The sequence below is a fragment of the Vigna radiata genome, chromosome 9, assembly GCF_000741045.1.
Source record: "Vigna radiata var. radiata cultivar VC1973A chromosome 9, Vradiata_ver6, whole genome shotgun sequence".
Taxonomy (NCBI): Eukaryota; Viridiplantae; Streptophyta; class Magnoliopsida; order Fabales; family Fabaceae; genus Vigna; species Vigna radiata.
This window is the reverse complement of record NC_028359.1, coordinates 15,634,642-15,645,797: the sequence shown is the minus strand read 5'-3', so window position 1 is coordinate 15,645,797 and position 11,156 is coordinate 15,634,642. Positions and strand designations below refer to the sequence as shown.

At 32.7% G+C, this 11,156-nt stretch overlaps 2 protein-coding genes across 2 annotated transcripts; both read right to left on the bottom strand.

Moving 5' to 3' along the window:
• Nucleotides 1-6,007: 6,007 nt before the first annotated feature.
• Nucleotides 6,008-7,702, bottom strand: LOC106773808 (pentatricopeptide repeat-containing protein At1g12300, mitochondrial-like). Its single transcript, XM_014660562.2, has one exon. The coding sequence runs from the start codon at nt 7,684-7,686 to the stop codon at nt 6,058-6,060; it is 1,629 nt and encodes a 542-aa protein (XP_014516048.1). The 5' UTR covers nt 7,687-7,702; the 3' UTR covers nt 6,008-6,057.
• A 2,170-nt stretch (nt 7,703-9,872) lies between these two features.
• LOC106773423 (protein ETHYLENE INSENSITIVE 3-like) lies at nt 9,873-10,463 on the bottom strand. Its single transcript, XM_014660120.2, has one exon. It carries the CDS (start codon nt 10,344-10,346, stop codon nt 9,909-9,911), a length of 438 nt encoding a protein of 145 aa, XP_014515606.1. The 5' UTR covers nt 10,347-10,463; the 3' UTR covers nt 9,873-9,908.
• Nucleotides 10,464-11,156: the final 693 nt, after the last annotated feature.

Below are 11,156 nucleotides of genomic sequence, written 5' to 3'. Positions count from 1 at the left end.
TGCTTTCAATTAATTGCTTTGATTACTATTAATTTGTTATAACTGTGAAAAGTATTCGATTAGATTAATAGTGTAATCGATTAAAACGTGTCTGATTTGTTTACACTATTATAGACGCATGATTTGATTTTTGTAAGAATTGATTTTACACTTTCATATTTGTTACAACTAGTGCTATGAAGTCTTACAGAAGAGAGAAAAGTTCCAAGAAACAAGAATTATCGTCGTGATAAAGTCTTGAGGATTTCTTGAGAAGCAAGATTGCTTTATACGAAAAGTCTGATCGTTCTGCACAGGAAGGTGCTTACTTTGTGATCAGGAAAAGCTTTGGCGAACGCTGAGAATTGATGGTTCCCTTCTGGTGTATATAGAAAGAAGAACGTGGTTCTTGACTTTGAGGGGGATCTCAAATGGGATGACTGCAAAAGAGGATTGTTCTTGCTGCTAGTCTATTTTGTATTTGCCTATATTAGATTAGTGAGTTAGAGAGGTGATTTACATTTTGACGTGAGGTCGCTGTAAAGCCCTTGGTGTAAAAACTCAAATTTCTATAGTACATTGGCTTCCATCTTAGGTTGATTGGAAAGACACAGGATGTAGGCAGTATTGGTCGAACCAGTATAAAGACACAATGTTTGAATTTTCTCATCCCTTCTCTCTGCATTAAATCGATTATACTGTGATTGCATTCGAATACGCATATTGTTACGTTGCATACCTTTTGACTTGCGATTCAATAAAAGTTTAAAGACTTCACTGTTTTGACATATTCACCAAGACCTACCACACCATTCCCACTAAAACCAGCAACTTTTGCAACTTCATTCCAAGAAGCAAGAGTCACAACCTTCCCATCACGGTCTTGGTCTCCACCTTCCTCCTCACTGATATCCTTTTCTCTTTTCTTCTCACAATTGATTGAATTGTCTCCTCCATTTGAGGGTTTCTTGGCTTTCTTCATGTCATGAAGAAGTTCCTCTCTCCCTCCCTTTCTTGATCTGTCAACAGATTGCTCCCTTCCTTTAAAGTCCCTTTTTTGAATCTGGACATCCAGAATCCTATTACATTTCCATATCATTTCTTCCAACTTTTGGAAACTTTTTCTCATCTCTTGATGTCATGCCCTCACCTTTTCCAGTTTGCTGATCCCCCTCTCCAAAGTATTGAAGCTTCCTTCCATGCTTTCCTCCTTCTTGATCCGGCAGGTCGGACCAATTTGCTAGGTTTCTTGATGTCAAGAAACTTAGATACTATCTTGGAATAAATAATCACCACAGTGAAGAAACAGTTTTATTGAATGGAGATACACTTAAAGCAATCAACAACAGTCAAGGGAAAACATTCCCTTATACAAGACAAATCCTGAACTAGAACACCCCCTCCTTAAAAGACAAAAACCGTCTAACTACTAATTAAAACTTCACCTAACTGGTGTTTAAACTCCTCCTAACTATCCCTAACCACTTCATACTAACTTCTATGTTTTAGTTTTGCTAAACTATCAAAAAACTGTCTTCAAACTGTCTAATACATTACAGATCCTATCAGCATACAATTTATATCAGGCAACCTCACCAAATTTGGTTACGGGGTCTACTTTATTTATACTTTTATATCTCAAACAAGCTCCCTCACCCCAAGTGAGAACCTATTTGGCTGGAAGCTCCCTCACCCCTTAACTTTAACAGAAATTTAACTTTTTATTTAGGAAAATGGAGACAGCAAGAGTCAGATTGTAGATCATTTTATCTCATGAACAAATATTTCAAAGGCTTAACACATTAATCCTAGAGATATATTTAAGATACAAACACACTTCCTTCACACTAATGCATCATTTTAAAAGTGTTGCTTCTCCTCTGTTTCATTTCATGATAAACTAGTTCAAAATATATAACAATGTAAAGCTGGTTTTGTAACATTCCATATGAAACATGGAACAGAGACATGGACATCGGACACTGTGACACTTATAATCTCCAAAATCTAAGACAAAGAAACGCGGATATAAATATATTAAAAAAGATTTAGTTAAATATAATAATTTGAACGTGTTGTTGCTGAATATAAAAATGAATCTAATTTATCTATCCAAAGTCCAAAAAGTAAAGAGAGGGTCTAATTCATTAAAGAGATTTACCCCATTCTTGATCATCATCAATGAAAAAGATAAGGTTAATCTAAAGACAAATTAACAACTTTAAATATATAAATATATTTATGTTTATAATATACATATATGTTATAAATATTCCTCATTATATAGTATTAGCTCCTTAAATTTATAGTTATACACAAGTTTCTGATTTTCTAACTTCTATAAAAAATCCTTGTGTCTGCTCTCATTAAGGTTGTTTCGGAACCATGTGAGAGATACTAAAGAACATATCTTGAATTTGACACTACAAAGGGTGTCAGGTACACATACATGTATTTGTGTCTGATATTTATCAGACACAGGAATGTACCATTGAAGAGGACGTGCCTCAGCTTTTGAATAGTTGTTTGTTTTCTTTTTATATTATCTCTTTTACTTATTCTTAAGATTTAAACTAAATATTTCCTATGTCCTACATATCTCTAAATATCTAAATTAGTAAATAACTTGGAATTATACTGGTTGAAGACAAATTTCAACTAAACTAAGAATAAAAAAAAAACTAGTTAAAAGAGTTACGAAAACCAACTAGTTTACCTCTAACAATTCTTAACCAGTTTGGAGGGTTGACAAATTATCCCTCAATTGTTAAAAAGTATTATTATTCATTGTAGACACAATATGACCTATAATAGTACAATAGTTTAAGAAATAACAATTAAAGGATACAACAGTGTCTATACTTCCTAGGCAAGGAAGACTAGAATTACATTATATTTCTCAGAAAGCAAGTGTTGTTCTCTCCTGTAAATATCAACAAAATGGTAATAATATATAGTTTAAGTCATTGCTTAAAGCACTCTTTCTTGAAAGGGCTAGGCCTAAGAATGTGGATGAAACTACGTTTCCAACATTAGTTTCAACTGGTTGAATTATAACTAACATGGGAAACATGAGCGAAGTTATGGCATAGCCCTTTAAAGTTTCAATAATTCAAAGTGGTACGGTCATGTATTGGATACTTTGAAAACTAAATTAGCTTTCAGATTTATAAGTGCAAACTGACATCTTGAACACCAATTGAGTGTGCTTAGATCTCTGTGCATGTCCGAGTTTATTTTTCAATGAACACACACTCAGTCATTTGTCAGATTTCTTGATGATACTTTTCCCTTATTCTTTAGTGCTTAGATTATTTCGGCTTAACGGGTTTAATTCAAGTGACATGATTTATCAAACAATACTTTGCAGCCAGCATCAAATTCACCATAAAGTGACATTTAAAACGAAGTGATATAAACTTTCATTGAGTATATAATCCCACACACAGACCAGCTCAAAATTTTTTTGACGACCAAGGTCATAACGCCATTTTGGAGTAGTTTTCTTCTCATAAGCATGTCCACAGGGAAGAAAATTTGATCAGTTCCTACTTAATATTAGCTATAACACAAGGAAAAGTACATGAAAATATCATGCAGAGGAATATTGTAAAATTTTAAGAACAGTCACATTCAAAGCATTTGCCTCTGTAACAGAGGGTAAAATTTACTGCCCGCAAATCATCATCAATTCAAATGCAACAAAATACTATTATTCAACTACAAGCAGAACAATTTCTTCAGGTAAAACTCAAGATATTCTGAATCAACTTCAAAGAAGAGAGACAGGTAACATAATTTTATGTGGCTTATTTTAGGCAAAAGTTTACCTCAATAGTGATAGTATTAGCAGCCACCAAAGATATATGCATGATGAGAAATCCCAAGACACTTAGTGCAAAGGCCAGGTTTAAAACTGCAGGTAATCCAATATAGTTATAGAAATTCAAAGATGGAAACAACAGCTTGAACCATGTCCTGAGACCCTACCAAAAGCAAGAAAAGCTGTAGCAAGAGAGCCAAGTGTTCCAGGGATTTCTCCATCACTAAAGAATGCAATAAAATGTGGCAGTAAAGATGCAGTCACCAGAGTCGTCTCAAGAAATGTGTAGAACTTTATGTCCCTGGGTCTCCTTTTAACTTATTGTCCGTAAGTCGTCTAACTCGTTCCCTTAATTGTGTTATTTCATTTACCAAAGATTTTGTTTGGTTGCAGGACCGGAGTTCGAAACACATGATTGGCACAGGATGCGAGTCTCATGGCCTATATCATCTCCGCCCTTCTCCACATGTTGGCCTAATCATGGAGTCACCATCCCTTCTTCATGCTCAGTTAGGTCATCCCAGTCTTGCCAAACTGCAGCAACTTGTTCCGAGTTTGTCGAAATTATAAAGTTTGTCGTGTGAGTCTTGTCAGTTTGGTAAATTCAGCTGTGTAGTTCAACAATTTGGTATGACTCGGTGTGAGGCAGATCATTCAGTCTTTTACCGTCACTCAAGTGCTGGATCTGTCTACTTGATAGTATATGTTGATGACATTGTTCTTACAGGCAGTGATAGTCATGGCATCTCTCAGATGAAACAACATCTTTGCAACCATTTTCAGACCAAAGATCTTGGCAAACTTAGATATTTCTTGGGTATTGAGGTGGCACAATCCAACGATGGTATTGTTATATCTCAGAGGAAGTATGCATTAGACATCTTGGAGGAAACAGGGTTAATGAACTGTAAATCTGTTGAGACACCTATGGATCCTAACATCAAACTCCTACCAAATCAGGGGGAGCCTTTCTCAGATCCTGAACAGGACAGAAGATTAGTTGGTAAATTAAACTATCTTACTGTTACGCGTCCTAACATTTCCTTCGCAATTAGTGTAGTGAGTCAATTCCTAAACTCCCCATGTGAAGACCATTGGGATGCAGTTGTTCGCATACTGAAGTATATTAAAGGATCACCTGGAAAAGGTTTGTTATATGGTCCTAACAACGATACAAAAATCGTTTGTTATTCAGATGCTGATTGGGCTAGTTCCCCGTCTGATAGGAGGTATACTTCTAGTTATTGTGTCTCTATTGGTGGCAACCTGAAATCTTGGAAAAGTAAGAAGCAAAGTGTTGTGGCAAGGTCCAGTGCAGAAGCAGAATATAGAGCTATGGCATCAGCTACTTGCGAGCTTGTGCGGCTTAAACAATTACTTAGTGAATTGAAATTTGGAGATGTCACTCACATGACACTTATATGTGATAATCAAGCTGCTCTTCATATTAGCTCTAACCCTGTCTTCCATGAGAGAACCAAGCACATTGAAGTTGATTGTCATTTTATTAGAGAAAAAATCATATCTGGAGATATCAAGACTGAGTTCGTTAACTCAAGTAACCAATTGGCAGACATATTCACCAAGTCCTTACGAGGACCTAGAATTGATTATCTTTGTAACAAGCTTGGAACATATGATTTATATGCTCTAGCTTGAGGGGGAGTGTTAGATGTTTAGTTGTGTGTTTATGTTAATTGGGCTCAGCCCCTTTTTGTATTTAGGGTTTAACCCTTATTTTACATTATAAATAAACAACCCTATGTGTATGATAAACACACAAGGGAGATTTCTCCTAATCTTCTCCACTATTGCACACAGTTAATAGAGTGAGAGTAAGAAATAGACATGTGAGATTATGCTATCGGAAGAATTCAGAAAGACTTCAAAGTTCTTTAGGCATAGACATACCATGAAGATGATTATTGCCAAGGTTAAAAACATATTTGGTCTCTGACAAACATCAATGGAAAATATCAAACAATTGGAAATAAAAACATTGATTTCACCTTTGTACTAATAAGATAAACAAATTCTACAAATAAAATGTAATGTCAAAGGAAACAGAAGTTTGATAGCAATCCCAAATGCAGGGTAGAAAATAAAAATGTATAAACCCTTAACCAGGAAAACATCAGCAACAGAGATTACAACCTAAACCAACTAATCTAATACAAAATTTACAAATCATTCGTGCACATTCTATAACAAACACATAAATGTAACTTGTTATTCAAATAAGGTGTCACCTCTCATCATTTCAACAAGTCTCTAGAGATCATTTCGTGAAAAAATTTCTCTGCCTTTTCAGTCTGGCCATTCTCAAAGAGAGCAGAGATGATTATTTCAAAAGTAATAACATTAGATAAACAACCATTGTCTTCCATTTTGGACCACAAGGCCAATGCCTCATCAAGCAAACCCTCCCTACAAAGACCATTGATCATAATATTATAAGTATAGAGGTTGGGACTGTGACCTTTATTCAATAGATCTTGAAAAATCTCTTGTGCATTCTTAAGTCTCCCCTCTATGCACATCCCATGAATAAGTATATTTACAGTGTACATATCGTGCTGAACTCCATTTTCTCTCATTTTCCTCAATAATTCAATTGCCTTGTCTAGACAATGATTTTTGCATAAACCATCAATCAAGGAATTATAAGTGACTATGTCTGCTTGTTGATTTCTACCACGCATCTCATGAAAAAGATCCCAAGCACGAGAGATTCTTCCTGTTTTGCATAAACCATCAATAAGAATACTGTAAGTCACAGTATCTGGAACTATATTCCTGTTATGCATTTCTTGAAAGAGATTTATGGCCTCATCGACTCTTTCGTTCTTTATGAGTCCATTTATCATGATATTGTAGGTCCTAACATCAGGACTCACTCCCATGTGGGTTATTGCACTGAATACTTGTCTCGCATTCATCACTTTATTAACTAAGTAATACCCGTCTATTAGAGTATTAAAACTAACAATATCAGGTTTGACATAAGTTTTCACCATCACACATAATACATTCTTGGCTTCTCCTAGCTTTCTTTCCTTACACAATGCATCAATTAATATATTATAGGTATAAACATCTGGCCTGATGCTATTTGATAGCATTTCATTTAGGAAACCAAATGCTACTTTTACCTGTCCCACTAAGCAAAAGCCATAAAATAGAGTAGTATAAGTAACAAGATCAGGAGAAATTCCGTTAATAACCATCTCAGAATACAAATCATAAGCTTCCTTTGATTGTTTCTCTTTTAATAAAGAGTATATAATAATGTTATACATTACTGTTGATCGACCTTGAATCCTGAGCAATTTGATCGCGGCTTCAGTTTCTCCTATTTTGCTCAATCCGTTGATCAGAGTTCCGTAAGAAAATTGGTCGAGCAGAAATCCTAATGCCACTACTTTGTCATGAAGGATGAGGGCTTCCTTGACCTCACCCTTATCACAGAAACCTCTGATGAGTGTAGTTAGGGTTATAGCATTTGGATGATAACCCCGTTTGAGAATCTTGCCAAATACAGAGAAAGCTAAAGCCAATTTGTCTAAATGACAGAAACAATTCATGAGGAGGCTGAGATTAGCAAGGTCACAGAGAATTCCCTTAAGCTCCATTTGCTTAATAAGAGAAATAGCAGTAGGGTAGCGCTTCATCCTCACAAGAAATCCCAAAATCTTTCCAAATTCGAAGATGGGAGGAACATGACGCTGATGAAGCAAGCGATTGAATTGTGAGACCGCTTCGTCGTGTAAGGAAGTTTGAGAGTGAGAGTGAGAGCAAAAGAAGGAATTGTGGATTGGAAGAAAAGGAGGAACCTTGGCAATGGAAGGAAGAAGAGAAACCCTAACACTTCTTGAGAGCCACATCTTTGCTGCAAACAATAGTATTGAATTCTTCAAATTTACGTTTTCTTCAATTTTAAAAAGCTTAACTACTATGCTTAAAATCTTTTTTTTTGGACAAGATAATTAAATTTAATGAATTTTAATTTTATATTGATTTTTTATTTGGATAAAAGTTTTTTAATTACCANTAAATTTTAAAAGTTATATAAATTTGAAATAATTATTAAGACTTACACCTTCATTCTAAGTGATATCTTTTTTTCTCTGGTACTTCCAAAATTTATTACTGNACTTCTGAATTTTGTCACAATGTCAAAACTATACTTTTAACAAGAATAAAAAGAAATTATCTCCTATTATTATCCAAAAAAAAAAATTCTCTCCTATAATTATTCCTGCATCGAATTTTGTCTTATTTTTCTCTTTCTCANCCCTTTTTCGTAATAAATCGTATTGTTCAATTATATTTCTTTGTAAATATTTAGTATAGTTTAGGTGAAGGAAAACATAAGGTGAAATCATTAACTGAATTTCAAAATTCGGTATATATTAATTAGTTTTTTAGTATTTGAAATTAAAATAAAGTTAAAAAAATTAATCAAAAGTTACCTCAAACTTTATAAAAGTATAAATTCTAATTTATTATTATGTAAACATGTTATCTTGGAAACAATTATAGTTATCTTGGAAAAAATTATGATTAATTTGAAAGTAGATCAATTATTACTAACGAGTAAATATGAACGAATATCATAAATTAAATTAATTATTTAAAGAGTGCAATTTTTTGACTGATGAATTTGGTTTTAATAAATAAAAATGATAAAAATTGATAAATTATTACTACAATATTTAATTATGGAAAATTATATCATTAATACTATTATACTATGACTTATAACATCATTAATATAATTATGTAAGTTTTAATATCATTAATAGTATTAATAATAAATCATTTATGAATTCTAATATGTAAATATATTATACTAGTGTTAATTGGATTTTGAAATTTGATAAGAGCATTCACAAAATTTAAAATCAGATAGAAATAAATACTGGATTTTAAAATCTAATGAAATAAGAAACAAATTTTGAAATTTAGGATAAATAAATAGCAGATTTTAAAATATGATGAGTTCTTAAATTGAGTTTCGAAATATGGTATATATCTATTAGCCTTCCAATTTTATTTAAAAACTTATGCATTATGTCTCATTTTCGAAAGGATCAAATTAAGTATTACTAAATAAATATAGCAATAAATATTTTATTTAGTTTTGATTATTCTATTATTAAATATAAATCATTTATGAGTTATAACACGTAAATATATTGTAAATATATTATTTTAGTATTTGCCAAATTTCGAAATTAGATAGTCACCAAATTTTAAAATGTGAAAAAAAATAAATATTCAATTTTTAAATTCGTCAGAAATAAATATTAAATTTCAAAATTTTGCTGATTTCATAAATTAGATTTTGAAATTCGATAACTTTTTAAACCTAATTTCAAAATCAGATAATTCTCTAAATTAGATTTTAAAATCTAATAAATTTATTAATCCAAATTTCAAAATACAATACTTATAATATTGGTAGTAGTATATGTAACTTCTTCTAATTCCTTTATAGATGGGAAACAACAAGACTTGCTACAAAATAATGGAAGGAATGATCATCCAAATATCTAAAATCATAGTGTAGGGTTTCTTGCATTTTCAAGATTCTTTCCTACATTTTCAAGTTTACAATTTTGTCTTTCAATAAAAATTTATATAAAATTAAATTAAATTAAATAAACCGTGATTACTACTTACCCAAAAGTATTCATTATAGTTTTTATAGGTTTAATACTTATTTTGGTCCCTCTTTTAGGGGTTTGTTCAAAGTGGTCATTCCTTCTTTATAAAGTTCATTAAAATCTTTCTTTTTATAAAAACTGTGCAAATTAGTCCTTTTTACTAACGGTGTTAATTCTGCTAATGGCATACCAGCGGGTTATTATGTGTTAAAAAAATTATTAATTGTACGTGAAAATATAATAAAATTATGGTTAAAATTTAAATTTAAATTAGGGTAATTGGGGTAATTAGGCAAAGTGATTTTTGTCCGATGTAATTAGGGTTCTAGATTCTCTCCTTCTCACGCTCTCTCTCTGACCAAAATTGGAGGTGGGTCTCCACGCTTGCAAGGTATAGAATGATCAGCTTGGTATTTGGCTATGGCAGCTGGACCATTTCAATCGAATCTGACCTTATCCTTCCACCATTCACGAAGATTATCAGATGCTCCTGTCACTGGTTTCCCCTTCTCGGGGATTATCCCATAAACAAATCTTTGTGCCTTGCAAACCTCCATCATCTTCCGCATGTACTCCAAGATTCCATCTTGAGCCCTGGACATTTTTTTCCTCCTTGCCTGTTCTTGAGACTGTCTTTGCTTCACCGCATCAATTCCTTCCTTAGATTTACTCTGCTCCTTCAATCGCTTGAGACGCATCTTGTCCTTCCACATCCTCCTTTCAAGCTCATCTACCCCAATTTCTTCATCACTGAAATCATCCTCAATTATTGCCTCTAGATCAGTTTGTCGGGCGCTGATATCCTCGTCCCCGAGGACAGTAGACATCGTGTCCAAATCATTACAAAACCCCATCTCCTCAAACATCATCATCATTTTCCGAGGAAAAATAAGGATCGAACCTGTGAGCTTCTGATGATGGAAGTAGCAAGTTGGATTTCAAATTAACCTACAGCAATTCAAGTTAACAAATTTTCATCTCTTAAAGGCCTTTGCACCTGCCAACCGTAACAAAACAAATATCAAAGAAAATTCAACATGGCATAGAAATCAAATACTCTCCAGATGGGTAAAATCACATCGTAAAATATGCACATATATCTCTCTCTTTTACCGCCCTTCTCCGCGCTTCGTGACAACAAACAACACCAACTGGGTCTACACTAGAATCGAAGGTGGCAAAACAGAGAGAACGCGAGAAGGAGAGAATCTAGAACCCTAGAATCGGAGATGGTGATGAGATCGCCAAGAAATCTCAATCCCAATCACAAAGAAATCCCAATTGCATATGACGAAAATCACTTTGCCTAATTACCCCAATTACCCTAATTTTAATTTTAATTATAACTCTAATTTTATTATATTTTCATGTTACAATTAATAATTTTTTTTAACACATAATAACCTGTTGGCAGCTCTGCCGTTAGCGTTCCGCGGTTAACAAAAAGGACTTACTTGTTATGATTTTCATTATTATATTTATTATTATTGTTATTATTATTATTATTATTATATTTATTATTATTATTATTATTATTATTATTTTGTTATTATTATTATGATTTTTTTTATTATTATTATTAATATTATGATTATTATTTTTATTATTATTATTATTAATTATATTATTATTATTATTATTACATTTATTATTATTATTGTTATTATTTTTGTTCTTATTATTAT

Excerpts from the sequence above, each read along its gene's own strand:
- LOC106773808 (XM_014660562.2), bottom strand. The coding sequence starts at position 7,686 with ATGTGGCTCTCAAGAAGTGTTAGGGTTTCTCTTCTTCCTTCCATTGCC.
- LOC106773423 (XM_014660120.2), bottom strand. The coding sequence starts at position 10,346 with ATGATGATGATGTTTGAGGAGATGGGGTTTTGTAATGATTTGGACACG.